Source organism: Tasmannia lanceolata, unplaced genomic scaffold (assembly GCF_043159265.1).
Source record: "Tasmannia lanceolata isolate RefF3 unplaced genomic scaffold, GAP_Taslan_0.1 ptg000015l, whole genome shotgun sequence".
Classification (NCBI taxonomy): domain Eukaryota; kingdom Viridiplantae; phylum Streptophyta; class Magnoliopsida; order Canellales; family Winteraceae; genus Tasmannia; species Tasmannia lanceolata.
The window spans coordinates 50,902,137-50,926,492 of record NW_027518692.1 but is presented as its reverse complement, the minus strand read 5'-3'; the positions used below and the strand labels follow the sequence as shown (position 1 = coordinate 50,926,492).

General features: G+C 38.4%; 1 protein-coding gene and 1 non-coding gene across 4 annotated transcripts; one reads left to right on the top strand and one right to left on the bottom strand.

The window, feature by feature from the left end:
- The first annotated feature begins 1,997 nt into the window (after nt 1-1,997).
- Nucleotides 1,998-24,134, top strand: LOC143892254 (COP1-interacting protein 7-like). 3 transcript variants are annotated; one of them, XM_077396740.1, is made up of 14 exons: nt 1,998-2,137; nt 2,292-2,423; nt 4,652-4,831; nt 5,808-5,928; nt 6,006-6,042; nt 6,411-6,463; nt 6,541-6,596; nt 8,328-8,480; nt 10,474-10,724; nt 11,413-13,040; nt 19,863-20,795; nt 21,536-21,944; nt 22,954-23,016; nt 23,919-24,134. In XM_077396740.1, the coding sequence occupies exons 2-14, from the start codon at nt 2,365-2,367 to the stop codon at nt 23,984-23,986; spliced, it is 4,011 nt and encodes a 1,336-aa protein (XP_077252855.1). In that variant the 5' UTR covers nt 1,998-2,137; nt 2,292-2,364; the 3' UTR covers nt 23,987-24,134. The 3 variants fall into 3 exon arrangements, with proteins under 3 accessions (XP_077252855.1, XP_077252853.1, XP_077252854.1); XM_077396738.1 differs by having other exon boundaries at nt 6,003-6,042; XM_077396739.1 differs by lacking the exon at nt 1,998-2,137 and having other exon boundaries at nt 2,197-2,423; nt 6,003-6,042.
- Nucleotides 6,764-6,866, bottom strand: LOC143847695 (U6 spliceosomal RNA). The gene has a single exon (XR_013235213.1). It is a non-coding gene; the product is annotated as a U6 spliceosomal RNA (small nuclear RNA).
- Nucleotides 24,135-24,356: the final 222 nt, after the last annotated feature.

Genomic DNA, 24,356 nt, shown 5'->3' with positions numbered 1-24,356 from the left:
CTCTCTCTCTCTCTCTCACACACACACACACACACACACAAAATAAGCAATGGAGAGAGGGGCAAGGAGGTTGAGAGAGGAAGAGAATTGAGAGGGCAAGAGTGAGAGGGTCGGAAGTGGCTGAAAAACTGGGAAAAGAAGAAATCAACACAAAATAGGGTTTTGTTGTCATCATTTTCAGCCGCTTTGCATCATCTCCTCACTCATTCCTTCTCAATTCTCTCCCTTGCCCATTCTCTGCCCTTCCCTCATCACTAAGAAAGCTAATATTTTATGGGGGGGGAATCCATGGAGAACTGAGAGGGCACGTGTGAGGAGAGAGTGAGAGATGGGTTGAAAAATAGGGAAAAGAAAAAATCTATTATAAATAGAGTTTCATGTTTCCTTATTTTCCCGCCACTCCACATCAACTCGTCACTTATGCCGCGAAACAACCAATTACTCCAAAAGCTTAAGCTGTTGGAGAAGGCGTTATTTAATCTTGTATGCTTTAACGCTCACGTGTGTCCCCTCTTTTTAAGGTTGGCCTACACATGGCACATGTGGCCCCTCTATTTGGGTTGCCATTGCATGTGAATTTTTAATATCAAGGAGTTTTGAGCTGGGTTGCCATTCTAACTGAGGACCTTTGCCCTGATACCATGTGAAACAACCAATTACTTAAAAAGCTTGAGGCGCTGGAGAAGGCATTAATATTTAATCTTTTATCCTTGAACATATGGCCTCTCTTTTCTTCTCGCAAAAATGCTACATGAAATTCTTCGTCTTAAATGACAAACAAAGACATACAAATTTTCTGTGTGTAATGTCTTTGTATGATTAGGAGCCATCAAGACTTGCATTTGTCGTGGGTTTGAGCCTCATCGGACTCACAGTCTCACATGCATCCTTCTTGCCAGCTTGACCAGATCTAATACATTTTTAATCATATAATAATCGCTAATAGTACTGACATTGATTACATTAATATAATAATCTAATAATTTCCATTTTTTAATCATTTTACACGATTTTGATTTTAAAAACTAATAATTAAAAATATTTAAGACATCAGAATAAAATACTAAGATGCATATCCCTGTAGGTGGAACTACTCGTAGATGGACACTGCATGGCATGTCTTTTGCCCTACTAATTAAGCCCGAAATGAACAAAATTAAAAATATATATAAATTCCCTATTTGTTAGCAATATTGGTATTTAATTATTTTTAGAAAATGATTCTGGATTCAATTATTTTAGGGAAATGATATCAGCAGTCAGCACAACCATGTTGACAAGGTTCAACCCGACCCGACCAAGGAACCCATTTTTCCAACCCCAACCCGACCTGATCCGAGTTCAACCCGATCCAACCCGAGTTTTTAAGCTTATAAACTAAAAAATTCATAAAAAATGCCAGGTATCACTTGGGTTGTATTGCCCAAACCCTCAAGCTGATGCAGACCCGAACCCAACCCAGGTTGAGAAAACTCAACCTGAACCCGAACCCGAACCCGACCCGACTTTTTTTCGGGTTGAACCAGCCGAGTTGCACCCCTAGAATTTATATGGCGAGCGAGCCTGAAGTCAAGAATATGATGTGATTTTGTATCGTTAGTGCCAGTGAAGTCCAGCATTTTTGTTAAAAGTACAGTGGGGCTCAATTCATAGGATGATCCAAACCGTTCCTTTGTTGGGCCACAATATAAATATAGGCTAAACACCATATATCGTGGATGATCCCAACCCTGCGATCTATAGAGGTTCTCGTACGTAATAAAAAGTGGGAAATATATCATTTTCCCCCTATTTAATATCCGCCGACTGCATGAACTGCTTTCTGACTTGGTTTCCATTTGTGCTCTCGGCCCATAAGAACGCGAATTACCAGAATACCCTTCGTTTTCTTCAGCTGTTTTATATCCCGTTTTCCCTTTTTTACCCTTTTTATTATGCCTTTCCGCAGTATCTGGCCGGAATCCAAAGACAGAACTCTCCGTGATTCTCTCTCTCTCTCTCTCTCTCTCTCTCTCTCTTTCCCTCTCTCTCTCCGCCATTAAAGCACCTCTGTCGGTTGTTTTTTTCTCCTCTCTTAATTTATTTTCTGCTACTAAAGCACCTTTGTGGTTTTGTCCAGCTTTCTCTCTCCTTAATGGTATCTTCATTTATTTTCTGCCATTAAAGCATCTTTTTGGACCTTTTCCCATTTTTTCCTGAACATCTTCATTTCTCGATCAGCTTCAAAGTAATTTTTAATTCCTTTTTTCTGTATTTTCTCCTTCATTTGACTATTTCCATTCTCATTTCAGTTCGTTTCTATTCTCTGCAACTGAAACACTGTTTTTGAGAGATCTAGAACTTCTCTAATCAATTTTTTCCGCAATGAAGTCTGAAACTCGTCTCGATTCTGCCGTTTTTCAGCTCACGCCTACTCGAACCAGGTACTCTCGATCTGCCATTACTGACATCATTCTTCGATTTGTTTCCTATACATTTATGTGGTTTAGTTTGCTCTGTTTCGAAAGGAAATAGTGTGATATTGAGAAGTTTTAGGGATTAATCAATGAGTTTTCGACCTAGGGTTTATACTTTGATCGGAAGCAATTAGAATGTCTAAATGATTTGTACATCAATACGGCTTAAGAAATTTTCCGAAAGAACATGCAATTTTCAGAATCTGTCTTTTTTTGTGTTTTTTCATACGTTTTTTTTTAAATTTGTTTCCTATATTTTTGTGGTTCAGTTCGCTCTGTCAATGAATGAGAAAGTTTTAAAAGAAAATGGTGTGATATTGAGAAAGTTTTGGGGATTAATCAGTGAGTTTTCGGCGTAGGGTTTATACTTTGATCGGAAGCGATTGGAATGTGTAAATGATTTGTACATCAATACGGCTTAAGAAATTTTCCGAAAGAACATGCAATTTTCAGAATCTGTCTTTTTGTAAAAGTTTTGTCATACGTTTTTTTGATTTGTTTCCCATATTTTTGTGGTTTTGTTCGCTCTGTCTCGGAATGATAAAGTTTCGAAAGGAAATGGTGTGATATTGAGAAAGTTTTACGGATTAATCAGTGAGTTTTCGGACTAGGGTTTTTACTTTGTTCGGAAGCAATTGGAATATCTAAATGATGTGTACGTCAATACGGCTGAAGAAATTTTTGGAAAGAACGTGCAACTTTGAAAATCTGTATATTTTAAAGTTTTGTCATACGATTTATGAAGTGTCAATGTAGGTTTTTCAGCTCATGCCTACTCGAACCAGGTAGTCTTGATCTGCCATTGCTGAGATCTTTCTTCAATTTGTTTCCTATATTTGTGTGGTTTAGTAATGAGTCGGGAGTTTCGAACGGAAATGGTATGATATTGAGAAAGTTGTAGGGATTAATCAGTGAATTTTCGGACTAGGGTTCTTACTTTGTTCGGAAGCAATTGGAATGTCTAAATGATGTGTACATCAATACGGCGTAAGAAATTTTTGGAAATAACATGCAATTTTGAAAATCTGTCTTTTTTAAAGTTTTGTCATACGATTTTTCGATTTGTTCCCTATATTTTTGTGGTTTAGTTCGCTCTGTGTCGAAATGAGTTGGGAGTTTCAAAAAGTAGTGTGATATTGAGAAAATTTCAGGGATTAATCAATGAATAATCAGCCTAGGGTTTTTACTTTGATTGGAAGCAATTGGAATGCCTAAATGATGTGTATGTCAATACGGGGTAAGAAAATTTTGGAAAGAACATGCAATTTTCAGAATCTTTTTTTTTTTTAAGTTTTGTCATACGATTTGTGAAGTTTCAGAGTAGGTTTTGGAGTGAACTGCATAGTGTTGTGTAGATTCAACGAACTTGATGTACTACTCTTTGCAAATTTCTTTTCTATTCTTGTTGGATTCATCTTTCCAGTGTGAAAAATCTTTCGGGAAGTCTGTTGGCTCAATGGAGTTTGAGTCCCGGGTTAAATTGATCTTAAGGTTTCTGTGTCTTGAATTTATTTTTTATTTTTTTCGGTTCTGAAGCAAAACTGTATCCGATCCAGTCTATGACATTGCTATTATGTGTCAAGAAGTAATTTGACTATTGAATAATTTAATGTTACCTCCTTTCTGATCGGAATTTTATTGTAGGTAATGTTTTTTTTTTTTTTTTTTTGAATGGTTACTGTAGGTAATGTTAGGAACATATTTTGTTAGTTTGATGGAGTTTGCATTTGGTAATTTTAAGTTTGGAACATTGGATTTCTGTTTCAAATGGAAGATATCTTTGTAGCTCTAATACATGCTTTTAGTTGTGATGCAAATTTCATTGCTTTTCCAAGGCAATTACTGTAAGAAATATTGTTTCAGGTGTTATCTGTTGAATATTTTGGTTTTGGGTCTTTTTTCAATAGAAATTATGGTACTACTAATAGGTCCATTTTTTCTCTTTTTTTGGATTATGTGGTATGGAAATCACGCTTTTTAGAAGGATGGTAGATATGATTCTTACTGTTGTAGATCAACACGACTTATTTCGAACAATTCAGTTTTGTAGTTCTGTGATGTTAATTTCATATATTTTTGGTTATTAGATATGGGTGTCTTCTTTGAGGTGCCAAGTGACGCTTTTAAGTAAAATTTTGTCATTTTGCTGATTTACTTTGAGTTTTTGCTGATGGAAACCTGATGTTTCTTTTCAGGTTTGATTTGGTTATCACAGCAAATGGGAAGACAGAGAAGATTGCATCTGGCTTGTTGAACCCTTTTGTTGCCCACTTAAAGAAGGCCCAAGATGAGATTGCCAAGGGCGGTTATTCAATCATCCTTGAACCGAATCCTGGAACTGATATGGCATGGTTTACAAAGGGCACAGTGGAAAGGTCGGTAACTCTGTTGATGTTTCATGGCATATGGTGCTTCTTTACATGTTTTAGTTCTTAATGGCTATGTTACGTACCTACATGGCCCTCTGGGTTGAATAAATTAATTAGGTTTGTGTGGAGTTTGCTATGCGTGGGAGTCTTTTGATGTTATCTAACAAAGTGAAACGTGTCTTGATGTTAGTTATGATCAGTGTTATCTTGGGTAAATCTTCAAAGTTGATTTAGAGATAGGTATTAGTGGAGAATTTATAGGAAGATGAAACGTGGATGTTTTCTTCTATTTAATGTTGCTTATGAATAAAATATGTACATAGAAATTTATTCCAAAAATTGTGTTCTGTGCACAAAGGAGGATTGATCCTTCCCTCGAAGTGGATCAAGAGGCTGATCTTCCCTCTAAGAAGATCAAATCCGTTGCGAACCGATCTAGGTTCGTAACAGGCTAACTGTTGCAACTCAATCAAGTACTTGATAAATACACTAAGTGGATTCGTCTCCACCATGACTCAGGCCGAGTTAAGGGAGTAGTTTGTATTTCATAAAACCTGAGAACACTATCAAGTGCTCAAAAAACTTGATCAAGTAAAAAATAATAGTAATAAAAAGCTTGATCAAGTACATGATATAGTTGGTTGAGTACTTGAAAAACTCTGCAAACAGACTAAAATAGGAGATTTTGAAGTTGAAAACTTGATCAAGTTGTACTCAGTTGGCATTCAAAAAAAAAAAAAAAATCAACTTGTACTTAGTTTGGACTTGGCTTGTCATCAAATGCAAGTTGATTTAAGTTTTTAAACCTTGGTTGATACTTTGGGCTTCATTATACCTTGGTGTGGTCATTGAGCATGTGATTCTTCGCTGACAAGGAAGTCCATCTGTTTCTATGATCTAATTCTTCTTCTCGGAAAAGGCTTCTTATTCTAAGGGTTTGTGAGAAAAGCTAAAACATCATAATGACTTTTCTCTCTCTTAGGTTTGTCCGTTTTGTCAGCACTCCTGAGGTCTTAGAACGTGTGAATACTATAGAATCTGAGATCTTACAAATTGATGAAGCAATTGCCATTCAGGGTAATGACAACACCGGGCTGAGCACTGTAAGTAATAATATTGACTAATCTTTAGATGGTTCATATACTGTAGAAGAGTAATTTTTGTTCTTTTTGTGCAGCAGGTAGAAAATCTACCGAAATCCACCGAGGGCATCGAAGGTACGCTAAAAAAAAATTCGAACATTTTCCTGTTGTCGTATGATATGAGGACATTTATTTTAATTTATTATGTTCATTCTTGATTCTTCGGGTCCATTTTATCAACTGTATTTAGTCAAAATCTCTAAAGGGGTTCATCAATTAAATTTTCATTCTTTCATCTCAGTGATGTTTCGCTCCATTTTAAGCTCTTCTACAGTAATGTGTGGAATTCGTCTTCGAGATTTTCTACATTTCTTTTCCATTTTTATGTTCTGGAGTTTTTTTTTTTTAATGGCTTTATGTTCTGGAGTTATTTGACACAGAATAATGTTTTCAAGAAATACTGATTGTTTGAATGCCATTCTTAATGACTATATTTTGGACAGGTAGCAAGCCTGTGTTTGACACTGATGCAGAGAAAGCGATTGTCCTTTTCAAGGTATTGACACAGCATTTACATGCGTCATACAAAGGCTCATTTAGTGACCATTCTCAATATAATTTCTTTTGTTGTAGCCTGGGGTACCTCCACCTGAATCAAATGGTTCTGCCGTACAGGAGGAGAAATCAAAGTATGTACTAGTGGCATCCTTGCTACTAACTTTTCCATGCCTATCCTTTTCATGAGCATATACGTAATGGTAAAATAGAAATTTTGTTGTCCTTCATCTGCCCAAACCTTGGGTTGATCCACAGATTTGATGATATGCAACAATATGAAAATTGGAATTGGCTGTCACCAAGATTGGTCCTTTTCTCGATTTGTGCATGTCATCCTTACGCAGGGGCCATGCTAATCTTCTTTGTATCGTTCCAATTTTATCGGATGTCTCCAAAGAGACACCAAGATTGGTCCTATGTTAGCAGAACTTGGAGTTTTCTTTAAAATACATTGTAAACTTGTTTTATTTCGAAAATGTCTCACTTACTCTTTTTTCAACTAACTTCAAAACTTTGAAATAATAAGAAAACCTTTGATTAATACATTTAAGAAAAAAAACCGAAGAAACATAGGAGTGGGAGAGCATCTCTCCACATGGTTTGGTTTCTCCTTTTCTCTTTCCTCTCTCTTTCTCTATCTATTTTTTCTTCTTGATCAAACTCTTCCCATTGATAGGACATAGGTGTTTCAGAAACTTGCCCTAAGGTCTTGGGTGAAATTTGAGATGAGTTGAGCTGACGTCTAATGTTGGATGTAGAATAAAAATGTTGTTAGATCATCTGAATTAGCATTTACTTACAAAGAATATAATTTGTTTCTGATGATAAACTCAAGTGTATCATATGAACTACAAAATTGTGGTTCTTTGTCAGCCCAAGATGGCGAAGGGCGAAAGTCGAGATGCCAAACATTCCCCTCATAGCACTTTCATACTAGTAGATTTCATGTTACATCAAGTCAAACTTTCTCAATCTGTTCAATTGCCGAATTAATAAATGATTGATTTTAATAACAACATGCATGTTTCTTCCAATCAAATGTAATGACTCTACGAGTACGAGCTACTAATGAAAGAGTCCAACTTTCTTTAAATCTAATGACTTTGACAGCTACTAATAATAAGAATTCATATGATAGAGTCTGGACCTAAAAGCCAAATGCTAAATAATTCATCTAAGATGGTTCGAAAATGTATAAAGTATACACCATATTTTATTTTGCCTTTTTAAGTCAGGGCGATATTAAACCCATACTTTCCAACTACCATTTTTTTTTGTGTTGTCTTTTCAACCTTTTTCGACCCATCTTTTTGGGTCTAAGACATCTTAAACTCATATTTATGGTTCATCGTTCCTTTTATTTGTAGAATGCTACCGTGGCTCATGTTCTTTCACCATCATATGTTTTTCTTCATATAGGATGGGCCCAAGTTGGTATATATTTGAAACATAGTCCATTATATCGAACTCTGTCATATACACGTGTTTTATGGCTATGATTATCTTTGCCTTACTTAGTGACTATGTAGGATACAATAAGGCCATGTACGACAGCCATGCAAATTTTTTCCACGGAATATTAGTTTATTCTATCGATATATATATATATATATATATATATATATATATATATATATATATATTAGTTTATTCTATCCCTCTCTAACCACTTGGCAACCTAGTATTCCCTGAAAAAAAATTTGTGATTTCCAAACATGGCCTAAATGTATCTACAATCCTCATTATGGGGCATGTTTCATCTTATCCATATTAAAAAAATTCGTGGTTTCCAAACATGGCCTAAATGCATCGACAATCGTCATTATGGGATATGTTTCATCTTATACATATTTCTTTTGCAGAGTTAAGCTTTTAAGAGTGCTCGAGACACGCAAAACTGTACTGCAGAAAGAACAGGGGATGGCCTTTGCACGTGCTGTAGCGGCGGGCTTCGACATGGATCGCATGACGCATTTGATATCCTTTGCTGAATGCTTTGGGGCCTCACGTTTAATGTAAGCTGTAGTTTATGGTTTTTTTCATGGTCAAAGATTTCATTAAAGAAAAAGACTGAGATGGTCAAATACAAATAGATGAAAGAAAAGAAAGCAACGGGGCTATACAAGAAAATATAATATGGACATCATAAAGAGAAGCAAAAATCAAGGAGGAAGGAAATCAAACTGCTCGAAAGCCTCCATACCCATCCCAACCCTAGCAAGCCTATCTGCCTCACCGTTAGCCGATCTTCTAATATGGCGAAAGGAGATACAAGAATTGCCCACAATGTCTTTAATCTTATTAAGAAAATTAGCAAATCCCTCATAGTTAATATCAGATTTGAGCCTGAGGAAGATGTGGTTCATTGATTATTGCGCCATATGTATAGAGGTTGTGCCCTATGTATAGAGGCAAGGGAAACTGTGGATCATCTATTAATTCACTGCAAGCTCGCAACAAAGGTATGGGGTAGAGTCTTGAGTAGATTCGGGATAACTTGGGTATTCCCGCCTTCGCTTGTGGAGCTATTTGAATGTTGGAAAATGGCACCATGGAAACGGAAAGGGAAGATTCTTTGGCATGTATCCTTAGCTACTTTTTGGGTACCGTGGAAGGAATGCAATGCAAGGATATTCAAGGGTTACTCTAAGGGAGCCCAATACATTTTCAACAGTTGATATCAATTTCTATCTCATGGGTCAAATCGTTAGAATTGTTCAAATTTGTATCGGCATACGATTTATGGCACAGGTGAAGAGAGATTTGTACCGCCTCTTCCAATAATCCTAAGGTGGTACAAGCATGGTTCCCCCGCCTCAAGGGACCCTCAAATTGAATTTTGATGGCTCTAGTCTGGGAAATCCGGGTCCTGCTGGGGTATTGGTTGGCTTCTAAGAAATGAAAAGAGGGGATGTCATTTGGGCTTTCTGTGGGCCCATAGGGGGGTGGCAGATTCCAATGAGGCAGAAGTTCGAGCCATCTACCAAGGAATATGTTTTTTTGCAAAGCGGAGACTTGAATAGCGTGGTGGTAGGAGGGGACTCTCTCAAAGTCATAAGGTGGCTAAGAGAAACACATCCGGTGCCTTGGAGATTTGCAGCTCTTTTTGATGAGATTCAGGACAGGGTAGGATCATCTTCGATATCTTTCAATCATATGAGGTGGACAACGAACGGAAAGGCGGACAAGCTTGCTAGAGAGGGTGTACATAGGGAGAGAGTGGAGCTATTCAACTTTCTCCCTCCACCTCCATGGTTGCCAACGCTTTTGTTTTTTCTTCTGTGTTGTTTTGGCTCTGATTGCCCTCCTTTGTATCCTTTCGAGACCTTCTCGGTCTTCGTTTTCTTTAATGAATTTATCCTTACCATTCAAAAAAAAAGAAAAAAGAAGCAAATCCCCAGGGAAACATATGAGAGTCTGATAACCAACGGATCACATTGAGGGAGGCCGCCTAGCCAATTCTACTCGATTTAAGTCTTCTCCCTCTAGAAGCTTTATTCCTTGGTGAACTACACGCACCTCCGCCTCACTAGAATTGGCCATACCAATAGGGCCCGCAAAAGCCCACCTCACCACCACCCCTTCATCCCTTAGGACTCCCCCAATACCAGCCGGACCCGGGTTTCCAAAGCTAGAACCGTCAAAGTTGAGCTTTAGGAATCCAGGATTTGGAGTCTCCCAAGATTGAACTATTGAAGGTCTCATCTCGGAGCTGAGGCAACCTCCCTCCACCCGTTCCATAAGTTGAAAGCAGATACAAAATCAAACCTTGGAAGGTAGATAGTTAAAGCCAATGCCTTAGTTGATAAATAGGAAGCATGCTTAACATACCCCTTGAATATTCTAGCATTCCTCTCTTTCCACAACACCCAAATAACTGCAAGAAAGAAAGGAGATAATGGGATTTTGTTACAAGGTCACTTTTTTGTTATTTGATCCCTATTCAAGTGTGACAGTTTTCAGTTTAGAACTTGGCCCCTAATGGTCCTGTGTTTCTTCATTCACCAGGGATGCATGCTTAAGTTTTATGGAACTATGGAAGCGAAAGCATGAAACTGGCCAATGGCTTGAAATTGAAGCGGCTGAGGCAATGTCTAGCCGATCAGATTTCTCTTCTATGAATGCTTCAGGCATTATGCTCTCCAGTGAGACTAAGCATTGTCTCCATCCTGAGTTGGGCACTGAAAGCAACGGGAAAACGAGTATTGATACCGGTGCAGGCATTAGTTCTCAGCATTTGAGCTCGGATCATAACAGAGGTAAGTTATATGTTTAAGTACAAGATACCTCTTGTTTTATGAAAAGGCCAGAATTGCCCCTTTTTCCTGCTGACCAAATGATCTCAATACTTTTGAAGGTACAGATGAACAGTAATTTGTCCACGACTGTCACTTTTCTTTAAAAACAGAAAAAATGATTCTGCACTTTTCCATTATAAATGAAGAAAGAGGGGGGTGTTCAAGGCTTTATTTAAGAAAATACTTCTGCATCTGGAACATTTTATTGATAAAGGAAGTTTAGGGTATGTAAAATTGGGGATTTCCTTTTTGTCTGTATTAATAAGAATCTACTGAAAATTCAAATATATATAAAAACAAAAAACAAAATTCTTCATTCATGTTAATGGCACTAGTAAGGGAACCTACGTAGTTTTTTCGTCAGCGGGGGGCTCCCTCTATCAGATTCCTTTTTAATCTCTGGTGAAAATCACCATTAGGAACTTGTTAAGTTCTGAGTGGCCCTTTATGTCCAACAAGGAGAATTTTGACATTTTAAAAGGACTGTTTCATTTGTTTTTGATAGTTGAATGTTGAGTTTTCATGTAAAACTCTCATACCTATCCCAGTAACTCCCATAGATTGTGTTGACCTGAGACTCCTATCTTTTCTTCATTTTAATTGAGCATAATGATTTCCTAGATGTTGATATCAATTTGTTCATGGTCAGATAAAAGGTCCCCCATGGATTCCCAGGTGCCATTAAGCTCCCAGGAATATTTTCAAGGCCAGTTTCATCATCCTATGTATCCTCAATGGCCCATTCATTCTCCACCAGGTGTGCCTGTCTTTCCAGCCTATCCCATGCAAAGCATGCCTTACTATCAGAACTACCCAGCATGTGCCCCATTTTTCCAGCCACCGTATCCTCAATCTGGGGATCCCAGAGTCAACACCACGCAAAGGACTGTTCAGAAAAGGCATTCCATGGATTGTAAAGACACCGATGGTGAGTCAGAGACTTGGGAAATAGGTGTTTCCAATTCGAGATCACAGCACGGGGCAGATCAAAGCATGTCAGACGTAGAGAAGGAAGTTTCACATGGTCAAGAATCACGGGAAAAAGTTGGTCGAAGTGGGAGAAAACAACGGGGCACGGTTTTCATTCGAAACATCAATTATATCGCTTCAAAGAGGCAAAATGCATCAGGATGTGAATCTGAATCGGCTTCTGAACCTGAAACAGATGATGAAGCTAAGTATTTGCAGTCTGATGCCCCGGAAAGGAAGCATAAAAGTTCACTGAGATCTTCAAAAAGTAATGGAAGTGTCACCAAGTCTAGTGATACATTGGATGCAAATGATGATGTTGTTTATGGAAGGGAGGCAGATGGTGGAAACTGGCAAGCATTTCAAAATTTTTTATTGCGAGATGACGAAGAAACCACACGCACTGTTGAGAGAGGTATGTTTTCTGTTGATAAAGATACCCATGTAAAGAGGCGGCAGAGAATGGGGGCAGATCCCATCCTTCCACCGGAACGAGATTTGGGTGAAGTTCCAGGACATAGGATGTCTGAATTCGATTCAGTTAGTGGTAGGACAACCCGAATGTATAAGCAAAAGGCATCAAATGATGAATTGGCAATATCTCGAGAAGGGTTTTATTCAAGTGATGTAAGGGGACTGAAAGGTAGGCAGGTGGATGTACCGTTCACAGAAATAGAAAGTGGAGGGGGAGGGTATAAAAGAATGACTAGTGATGATTTCATGATTTATGGACGACGAAACCAATCAGGGATTTCAAATTCTCTATCAGATCCACTTGCTGGAGAACAATATGGGCATGCTGATAAATTGGATAAGAGCTCTTCTAATAATCTAATTGATGAGTCCTTTATAGTTCCTTTTAGGTCAAGCTTGGAAAATCAAAGTGGAACAAATAGCAGGACTGCAATTGATATGGATTCTGAGGTCCCATCAGCGAGAGCTGATGATTCTTCCAACAGAATTAGAAGCCAAATTAGCTACGAACCAGATGACTTGAGCTTAGTGCCAGAGCGTGGAACAAAGAGGGAGTCTATTGGTTATGATCCGGCTGTAGAGTATGAAACACATCTACGTGCTGTTGTTGTAGAGAATGGAAATGGAGATGTTGTGGCTGGTGTCAAGGAAGGATCAAAGAAGTTGGACAAGGAAAAGAAGTTGAGAGTTCAAAATGGTTGGGAGAAAAGAAAGATGGAGGCAGCCATTAAGAAGGGGAAGCCATCAAAGTTGAGTCCTTTGGCCGAAGCACAAGCCCGTGCAGAGAAGCTGCGGGCCTTCAAAGCCGATCTTCAGAAAGTGAAGAGAGAGAAGGTATTTTCTAATCTTCAATTTCTTTCCATATATATTTCTGCATTGGAAAATGTTGAACTTTCAACCTTCAGAATGGCTGCATCTTTAAATGGGTTAGCAAAATTGTTTCTGGTTCAAAGTTGTCAATTTTCTTCTTGTGGATGTTCGGCCTGCAGTGTTATTGAAATATATTCTCAACTCAACTCAACTAAGCCTTTGTCCCAAACTAGTTGGGGTCGGCTAGTGTTATTGAAATATATTAAAAGATAAAAATGTATCGAAATTGAGAAAATCACAAATTATGAAAGAAATCAAAAGTAACTGTTGAGAAAATCCGCCGGGCAAAACAATCCGATCATGCACAAATTAAACGGAAAAGTAAAATAACACAAGCAAGCCACAAGATGAACACCAAGATTTTACGTGGTTCGGCCAAGCCTACTCCATGGGCAAGATACACGATCTTCCACTATGAGAAAAACAAAATACAAGGAGTACAATGGATTAATCATAAACCCACAAACCCGCCACCCTTTCCTTGCTTCTCAAACCCAAGATCGTACACAAGAGAAACCCGAGAAAACCCGAAAGAAAATCGAAGAGGAACACGAGAAGAAACCCAAGAAAAAAAACATTTTCCTCCTTCTTCTTCTCTCTCTCCCTTAGGGTAGCCGTCACACCCCAAGCCTCTCTCTCTCGCCCTCTCTCGCTATCCTTCCCATAGAGAAAACCCACTCTCTTTTGGTATTTAGGTTTTCCCTAAAACCTAAAAAGGTAGCTTTCCTTTTTGCCTCTTGCCTTCCCACCCATGACAACCCATGTGGGTGGGAAATAAGGCAACTTTCCCAATAGTAACAAAATAACATCATCCCCCCCCCGAGAGAGAGAGAGAGAGAGAGAGAGAGAGAGAGAGAGAGAGAGAGAGAGAAGAGCGTCTCGTCTACTCTGTAGAGTAGATAAGTGTGGATCCCGCCCGGAGGTGGTGGCCCACAAGGGTGTGTGTTTTTACGACAATAGCGTCTTTGTCCATTGGATTTGAATATGGTTGCTTTTTTCATAAATTTAGGATAAAAGTTCTAACTTCACGAAAGAAGCAACTGACCAGAGTCGCCACCTAGATTACGGATCTAGGACCCATGATTAACTCTGTTAATTTGGTCTACGTTTTGAGTTCTGGGTAAGTTACCTGGTTACGAAGTCGGAAGGTGTACCGCACCAAGTGTACAGCACCGACCTTGCCTGACTTTTAAAAACTTTAATTATTTAGGTTTAACAAAGGGGGTGAATGTAAACTTTATTAACCTAAATGCATTCTAATTTTTTAGCCGTTCACAGTTTAGACTCATGCGGGCCAGGAGTGCATCCTACATGCAACTACATGCCTATGTGCCTATGTGATTGTTTTGAGATTGAGGAGATTTGACTTGAGTTGAATTTGATTAATTGATTTGAGGTGAAGTGACCTATGCTATATGGACCTAGATCTAATGCAATGGACCTAAGTTGTATTTTTAGTATTTTTGTGAAGTTTGGGCCCTAAAAGTTCTATTGTGAAACCTAGAGTACAATTTCTAAGTTTTAGAACCTAAGGTATTTATGTTCTTTAAAATTTTGGAATATTGACTTTCCAATGAATGTGAGTTCTTAGGTTCTTATAGATTTTTGAATTCTTTTAAAGTTCCAATAGCACAAATAACTAAGCATACAAACAATTATTCTAACAGAAACAAACAACCTAGCTAAGAGGGGTTTCATCTTTGGGTACATGCTCACAGTGCATAGGAATTGGGCGGCACGAATGTGTGCACCATACACAGTGCACAGTTTGGGTCCAAATAGGCTTTGGGTGCGGGCCCGGGGTGCAGATGGGGGTGCGGGTAGACGTAGTGGTCGAATTGCGGGTTGGGGTACAACTTTAGGGCACGGCTTAGGGGCGCAGGTTGGGGTGCGGCTTTGGGATACGGCTTAAGGGCGAGGGTTGGGGTACGGCTTTGGGATACGGCTTAAGGGCGAGGTTTGGGGTGCGGCTTGAGGGTGCGGCTTTGGGATACGGCTTAAGGGCGAGGGTTGGGGTGCAACTCGGGTTGAGTTGGGTTAGGTGAGTTGGATTGGTTAAGTGAGGTCCGACTAAGTATGTTGGGATGTCTGGGTTTTGGGAAGAACAGCGCATGCAATTATTTAATCAGCACATGTCGGTTATATAATGGGCATCGAAATGGGTTTGGGTCATTCACATACACACACAGCATGTATAGGATTTAGGTGTACTGAAAAGGGTTTGGGTTGTTCACAATGGGTTTAAAGAGTGTCACAGTGTACGCATAACTTAAGCTTTGGTTGAGATATGATCCATGACCACATAACTTCACACAAGTTAAGTTCTATGAATTAAGGGCTTGGATTGTACGGACATGCATAACACAGTGCATGGGTTTTGGTTCACATAGTGCATGATAATTTTAGAATTAAAAGGGCCATGTTCACAAAGTGTACAGCACATACAGGGAGCAAATTATCCACAACATAGGTTCAATTGGGTTATGGGTAAAAAATGAAAAAGAGAGAGAGGGGGAGAGAGGATGCATGCAAATTACTTTTGGATCAAAATTGAAGAATTTCTTCTCTTTTAGTTTCTTGAAATCTTATTGAACAAAGACCTTTTTTGTTCTAAGATTTGTGAATTTGGGAGTCTCTCAATCCAAAAATTCTAGTAAATTGAAGAAATTTGCATGCTTCCCCATTTTAGAATAAAAGAAAATCCCAAGTTGGCCTACCTTTTCCGAAGCTTGATGTTGCTCCCCTGTGAGTTTCGAATTCCCTTGTGAAGTCTTTTGGATACGATGATTCCTTTGATGGTGATTCTCAAGATGATTCCTGGTTGATGTGCAATTTCAACCCAAAACAATCCAAGAGGACGAATGAGGCCAAATAGATGTTTTGGCCGAAATATAAAAAACAAACAAAGAGAGGGGGACTAGAATAATTTAGAGGGAGATGGAGAGAAGACTGAGAATGTAGTATTGGACGATCTTGATGGGGGATGGAGAGAAGGCTAAGAATGTTTTCCTCCTCTTGGATGGAGCAATAAAGGGGGTATTTATAGGTGAAGGTTACCTTGAGTTGTTATGTTGGAGCAATGGTTGAGATTAAAAGATGGCAATTTAGAAAGGATTAAAGGGATGAGATCAAAGTATCTAGAGAATTCCTTTCCCAAACTCGTGAAACGTATGGGTTAGATGCCCAAAATACATCCCCTTTTAAATAATAGAAGGAGCTTGTGTGGTGGAGATTGTTTGCACAAACTAGGAAGCAAAGGGAAGTAAATAAGATGAGGCCAAGTGTCCTAACAAAATTTTGCAAATAAAGAATCAAATCAAGAACAATTAGAAACGTCCAAAAGAGGAGTGCATGCTGAAAATTTGGCATGATTCCCTACTCAATTAGAAGATGACACTTGCCTCTTTTAGTTTTCGGCAATCCTTTTGACCAATAAGCTTGAAACACATGCCTCTTTTTCAAAGTTGTAAAATTAGCCTAAAAATATCCAAAATTATTTCAAATCTCTAAACAATAGGGGAGGAGGAGGAAAACGTGTGGTGAGAGGAGAGAGAGGGTGAGGAGAGAGAACTCTCTCGAAAACAGAAAAATGTCGTTTTCCGGAGTTTTGGCATCCGATTCCGATAATTATTTCGCCTTTGGAATCCCTGATTTTTTCTCGTTCATTTAAGCCCAATATTGCCATAGAAATACTGTTTTCAGAATTTTCGACCAATGCGAGCCTTCGATCTCCGTCGGTAGATCGTTTTTCCAAAGATCGAGCAAATTGGTGGTCCGAACGAACCAACTGATTCGATCAACTTTGGGCCAACGGTTAAAACTATTAAACCATGATATTGACAATAGTTGAGACATTAGAAAGTTTTGATATCGATGATTTAATGGGACAATTTCGATGGATCTCGCTTATCCCGCCTTGATCCGTAACTTTTCACTGGGTTTTTGCTTAATTAAAGTGGCCCAATGTTTGACCGAAATTTGAGATCGACCTTGATTGGTATTATAAATGATCACAAATTCTTGGTAAAGAAAGATACCCAGGTTAAAAAATCAGCCATCGATCTAACGATTTATGGAAATCGGGTCTCATAATGGAATCAGGGTCCGGGTTGTGAAGTGACCCTAGCTTATTTTGTCCCGATTGATGATCCGTAAAGTCAGATCGAGATATTAATGCCCTAAAACATATAAATCCGTGATAGAAGGACTCTTACATGGATTTAACACTCTAAAGTCACGAATCAGGGCATTTTTTCAATTTTTCGGGTCTAATCATCTTACCAGGTATATCTCTTTATCATTTTGGTTTTCAGGAAATGTGAGGATGCATATTTTACCAGTGAAATTCCATGGATCAATATATTAGGTTATTGTTGGTTAAAGTGTAGCAAAATGAGGGTGTCTACAATAAGTTATCTACTCTGTTAGCTCCAAATATAGTGGGGGCCCACATTTTTTAGGTGATGCAAACCATGCATTTAATGGGCCCTGTCATTGGGTGTGACAAAAAAATCAGCTCCATAGGATCCCAACATTTCGATTTGTGGAGGTTAAAATGGACGGGTATAATCCTCCACAAATCGAAGGGTTAGGATGATCCTATGGAGCTGATTTTTTGGGCACACCCTATCAATGTCAGGGCCTATCAAATGAATGGTTTGGATCATCCAAAAAATGTGGTCTTTTGGGCCGACGGAGTAAATATGTTATCTACTCTCTCTCTCTCTCTCTCTCTCTCTCTCTCTCTCTATATATATATATATATATATATATATATATATATATGAGAAAACTGTTGGTGCGCTTAAGTTGTTATAACGACTCCCATTCGTTTAAATGTCTGGGTCCCGCTAAAGCGCACCAATGGGAGGCGTTATAACAACTTAAGCGCACCAACACTTCTCTCTCTCTCTCTCTCTCTCTCTCTCTCTATATATATATATATATATATATATATATATATATATATATATATATATATATCATGGATCTATTGGTACGTTTTGGTTTGTTGGAGCAGAGCCGGAAAACATTGATTCTGTTCCTGCTCATCAAATGGTTTGTTGTGGGAATGGGGAATCTTGCTTGTTCTCGAAAAAGGTTTGAAAACATTGATCTTGTTCCTGCTCATCAAATGGTTTGTTGTGGGAATGGGGAGTCTTGCTTGTTCTTGAAAAAGGTTTGTCCAGAAATGAATGGGGAATCTTCAACCATTCATTAATCTTTAGGGTTAAGAAGAACACTTGAAACAAAAGAGAATGATTTTGCTAGGTTTTAATTCAACCCTGGGTGTATCACCTAAAAGGTCCCTAGGAGTAGACATCTAACCTTTGAAATTAAGAGAGAGAGAGAGAGAGGAAAAAACCCTTGTAGAATGCCAGTTGAAATCCAGTCACCTCCTGCCAGAATGGGGTGTTTCATCTGCAAGAGCCAGAATGTTTTTTGTTCTGGTCAGAATGACTGGAATCCGGAACCCAGGCCGAGATGTTCCAGTTTCTTCATTAGTTCATTTGGTCTGTTTTCCGATCTGGGGCAGAATGAAATTGACTACTTAGTTCTGGATGACCTTTCTTGAAACTTCAATGGTAAAGGTAGTTTTAGAAAAACAAGAGCCCTCAAGAAAGTTTAGTGATTGTGAAATCCAAAGTTTCTCTTGCCAGAGTGGTGAAAACTATTCATTTTTTCTTCAAATGAAAAACATCTGTAACATAAATTTATTCAATTTTGTCCATTTACTAGTGTCTCTATCTCAACTTTTTTTTGAACAGTAAAATAATTTCATTAAAAGAGACCGAGAACGTCAAGAAAGAGATACAGCAAAAATAGGATACAAAGCGAGATAAAAAGAGGAAACAAAAAATCAAGGGGGTAGAAAATCGTAAAGTTCCAACTCTTCCTTCTCTACCCCTTCTCTTGCGAGTCTATCAGCCACACCATTTGCAGAACAGCGCACATGCTGGAAAACAATATTAGATTCCCCATTCTCAACTTTATTCCCATTTTCAATGATTTTGCCAATCTTTCACGAGTTGTAAAATAAATAGGAAGTTTGCTGTTTTGTGAATAGAAAAATGGAAGCAAAATAAAATTTCGCATCTATTATTTTCTGGATCCACCTGTTGGTCTGTTTAAAGTTTAAAAGAATCAAGGATATGAGAGATTGGGTGTGCTTTGGCTGCTTTAAGGATATACCCTTTTGATTTTGCATAACATGATATTTTATGTACATATTTTTGTTAGATGAAAACATCAAGACTGCATTGGTTTTGTACTTTTTTCTTCTTCTTTCTTTCCTCTTTCAGATGAAAACATCAGTGGTAAATTGGTTTTTTCTTTTTCCTTTTCTTTGTTAATCTGAAAACATCAAGAGTACATTGCTTCTTTTTTTTCTTTAGACACTTTGGAGGAAATTTCTCCTGTACTCAAAATGTGAAATATATATTGTTAGCATTCAGAAGTCACCGGTTTCTTATGTTAATGTTCTCCCTGGTGGTGTTGTACTATCTTTGGAATTTCGAAGGATATGCTTTTGTGTTTTTATTAGAGAATGCGGCCCTCAATGCACCCTATAAAACCCTATGTCAGCTTACATACCAAAACAATCCATATGAATGGCCATGACAATAATTTAGAGGCAATATTTGGTATCAATATTGTTTGTCTATATTTCACTTGTTTCCAACTTTGTGTCACCCGCTGCTATTTTCTTCAAAGCCGTGGTTCTTTGGACATAGCTTGATTTTCTTTTCCCTCTGAACTATTTATTTCAAACTACTCAATTTTCAGGAAGAGGAACAAATAAAACGGCTGGAGGCTTTGAAGAGAGAAAGGCAAAAGAGAATCGCTGCAAAAAGCAGCTCCAATGTTACACAATTACCAACACCCACTGCACAGACCAAATCCCGACTGCCAACAAAGCTTTCTCCAACCTCCCTTAAAGGGTCAAAGTTTAGTGACTCAGAGCCTGGATCATCTTCCCCTATACAAAAGTTGCCTGTCAAGACTGCTCTGCGCTCCAATCATTCTCAGAGAAGTACTATATCCAGCAGATTAAATGGTGCACATTTAGCTGGGAATGGATTAAGCCGATCAGTATCATCGTTACCTGAGAGGGGAGTCACTTCAGAACCTCGGGCGCCCTCAATCCGAACTAGAAGACTTTCAGACCCTAAAGGAAGCACTACCCATCGCTCTTCTTCACTTAAGTCTGGAACCAATGATCCAGCTCCAAAGCCAAAATTATCTGATGAGCCTACGATTAAGAAAATCTCAGCAATTATGAGCCTTGACAGAACTAAGTCCGCGACACTGCCAGAGCTTAAGATTAGACCATCAAGAGGCTCTTCAGAAATGGTCCATAACAAGTCAGTGGCAAAGGAGATAATGCAGAAAGGGATAGAAATCAGAACTTCTCTAACTTCTGAAATTATCAAACCTAAAAATTGTAATGGGAAAACCTCAAATCATAGCGATGGAGACGAAAACCCAGTTATTGAGAAAACTGTTGTGATGCTTGAACGTGAACCTGTTCCTATTCTGCAAGCATCTAAAGAAGGAATGGAGATAAAAAGGGGATCATATGTTGATGTTGCGGGAGAAAAGACTGAGATGGGTTTAGAATTTGCAGCTATCCGTGCACCAGCTTCATCCATTACTATATGTGAAGTTAATCAAGATCCTAATGAGTGTCAACTTGCTGAGGAGCCTCGTTCTCATGAGGTATGTTCTGTCAAACAAACAGTTTACTGCCATTTCTATTCATGAATTTTGTTTTTTCTAATATATATATATATATATATATATATATATATATTTTCGGAGAGATTTTCCTTTCTGGTGGGTAAGCTGGGAATCTCATTGCCACAACTCTCAGGCTTAGAGATTAAGATGGGAGGGAATATCTTATTGCCAGCTTTATTTTATATTATTTCCTTTTTTAGCTTTGAAAAAAGTTAAGATAGAAAGGAGGAAATACCTTTATTTCCATTATAATATCACTTTTATTATTATTTGTTGTTGTTGTCGTTATTATTATTTGCTGTTGTCGTCGTTGAGTGGCAAACCTTCCAGATCTTTATACTGGCAATGGAATTTCTCATTGAAACTTTGAAAAACTCATCTTATAAGTTTTAGTTGCAGTTATTGGGTGTTTTCTCTTTCTTCTCCTTATCATCCAAATTTTGTGCATACTTTCAAATGAATATTCATGTCAGATTGGAGAAGTCTAGTCATCTTTTTACTTTTTCTTTTTGGTACTGGAGGATTGATTAAGTGCTTCCCTGCAGCCCGGGCGAGTGCATTACCCATGAGATTTTTTTTTATTTTTTTTTTGGAATAATTTGGATTTTAGTTTATGAATTCATTGTACAAAGAGAATACTGTTATGATTCCTGTTATCTTGAACTTTTCCACCTCAGAGTCTAGGCAATCAGCTCAATATAGTATTTTCTGATGATCAGGTGACAATAGATCATGCAAAAGAGGAGTTGCTAAAGTTTTCAAGCAATAGAGCTACTGAAAAATCATATCAGGCTCCTTATGCCCAATCGTCGTTCTTAGAAGATCCATGCACTAGAAATTTAGAGAAAAGCAAAGTACCAATTGTAAGCTCTGAAATGGTAACAAATACAGAGACTGTCAAGGTGCATGCCTCTGATTTTACAAATCCTAAGTCACAAGAACAATTTCCAGAGACTCTGGAGAAGTCTCGGGTTAAGGAATCCTCAAAAGGATTCAAACGGCTGTTGAAGTTTCGAAGAAAGAATCACAGCTCGGCTGCTGGTGAACAGAGTATGGATTCAGATAAAGCAGGCATTAACAGCTCGGCCGTTGATGGTCGTACTGCAACAAGAGCTTCTTCTATGGAAGGTAAAGTCTCAACTCTCTTGTACAACTCTTTACACCTAAAGAAGAATTTCCAAATCTCTAATATTGTACCAAGCATTTAGAAATTTGATTGAGTACACAAAAAACTCAAGAAAGTATTTGTAAAACTTAAGTGTTTGTAAAACTCAATCAGGTGCTTGAGAAACTTGATTAAGTACTCCATGAGACTGAAAAGACAGATACATATAGTATAATCCATTTTAATTTGAAAAACACATCCAAGAACTTTGCAGATGTTGGAGTCAAACTCATAATCTGGGTCTCATTGAGTCCAAGATTTTAGTTTGTTAACCTTGGTTTGTACTTTTCTATAACTACTAATCACTAGAGAAACATAATGTTAAAACAGTATACTTTAATACTCTACTATGAACTCAAATCTGAACACCATGGAAAATCTCGGCGAACACTTGTAATCATTTTTGCTGTAACGTTCACTTCTGCAAAATTTCAGGCACCGTCTAGAGCAAAATTTCAACTGCTATTATCATTATGATTAATCCTGCAAGAAAGACCATTGTTAGTCAAAACCCTAAGTCCCAAAGCTTGGTTGACACTTGAATTCATCAACTGATTGGAAAGCCACAGGCCCCATCTTATATATTTGAAACTGTACAAGCTCTAACGTACGCTCTTAAACTCGAAGCCTTGCACTTTGTTACACTGATCAAAGAAGTTGATGGCTTCAAACTTAGCTGAGGGTGAGCCATTTTAGGCCAGCTATTAGTACTGAGCCCAAACTTCTAGTACTGTTTTGCAAATTGACTAGCTTGATTTCTTGTAAAATTTGTAACTTGTCCACTGATTCACCCAAGTTGAATTTGGAAACTGGGAAAAAGCAGACAATTCCCACCTTTTCATCAATTCAGCCAACTCATATTTGGAAACTAAACTGCCATTTTTTAGTTGAACCCAACTTTTTGAACACTGTCACAAACTCGTCTTCAAAATTTATACACTTGAAGATCCTTATATCTGTTATGTATTCCAGTTCATACGCTGAAGAATCTCATATCACAAGATGATAGTCCCGTTGGAGGCACTCCGCCAAAAGGTAACAACTCTTTGCTCTCTCTCTCTCTCTCTCTCTCTCTCTCTCTCTCTCTCTCTCTCTCTCTCTCTCTCTCTCTCTCTCTCTCTCTGTGTGTGTGTGTGTATATATATATATATATATGAGAGAGAGAGAGAGAGGAAAGGGTTCATTCATTTGATGGGCCCTTTCATGGATAGGGTGTCCACCAAAAATCAGCTCCATTGGATCACCATAGGGTGTCCATTTGTGGGGCCAAAATGGGCAGATTTGTGGAGAAACAGTATCTGTCCATTTTTGGCCCCACAAATGGACATCCTAAGATGGTCCAATGGAGCTGATTTTTTATACACCCCCATCCATGATGGGGCCTGTCAAATGGTGACCCTACTCCCCTTTCCAGCACTCGAGTTTCTCATATATATATATATATATATATATATATGAGGAAACTGTTGGTGCGCTTAAGCTCACCAAGCTTATGGTGCGCTTAAGCGCCCAATCACATGGGGGCCCACTTTGTTAGGATGATCCAAAGCATTCATTTGAAAGGCCCTTACATAGATGGGGGGTGTACCAAAAATCAGCTCCATAGAATCATCCTAACCCATCCATTTGTGGAGGTCAAAATGGACAGACCTTGTTTGTCCACAAATCTGCCCATATTTGTCCTCCAAAAATGGAGGGTTAGGATGATCCTATGGAGCTGATTTTTGGTACACCCCCCTATCTACGATAGGGCCTTGCAAATGAATGGTTTGGATCACCACAGAAAATGTGGGACCCATGTGATTGGGCGCTTAAGCGCACCATAAGCTTGGTGAGCTTAAGCGCACCAACAGTTTCCTCATATAGGCTTAATGGTTCATTTTTCTTTTTTGCTTTCTTTTTTTTTTTATGGGTAATGGCTCATTCCTTCATTACAGTTTCTCGCCCCTTCTCTTTGATGTCACCCTTTCGGAGCAAGACCAGTGAGAAGAAGCTGACAACATGATGAGGCTGTGATGATACGAGGTCAGAAAAGAAAAATGATTAGTGTTTTCTTTCTTCTATTGTTAATTTGTGTTTTATACCCATGTGAAATGGTTTGATGTTTTGATTTGTTCAAATGTTCTATAATCAGTAAGGCTCGTTCTTCATAATATATATTGTGAGGGAATTGCTAGCGTCCATCGCAAAGGGGTTTTTGCGGCTGGTCTGTCGTACATCAGACCAGCCACCTCGTTAATGAAGACAACAGCTTTTGTCTCCATTCACGAGGTGGCTGGTCTGGCGTGCAACAGACCAGCCGTGAAAAGCCTTTTGCGATGGAGCTTAGCAAATCCGTAAAGAGTAAATATTACATTCTTCAGCTCATTTTTTTT

Excerpts from the sequence above, each read along its gene's own strand:
- LOC143892254 (XM_077396738.1), top strand. The coding sequence starts at position 2,365 with ATGAAGTCTGAAACTCGTCTCGATTCTGCCGTTTTTCAGCTCACGCCT. Across the intron at positions 4,832-5,807 it reads ACAAAGGGCACAGTGGAAAG|GTTTGTCCGTTTTGTCAGCA; the intron begins GTCGGTAACTCT and ends TCTCTCTCTTAG. Across the intron at positions 6,597-8,327 it reads GTACAGGAGGAGAAATCAAA|AGTTAAGCTTTTAAGAGTGC; the intron begins GTATGTACTAGT and ends TTTCTTTTGCAG.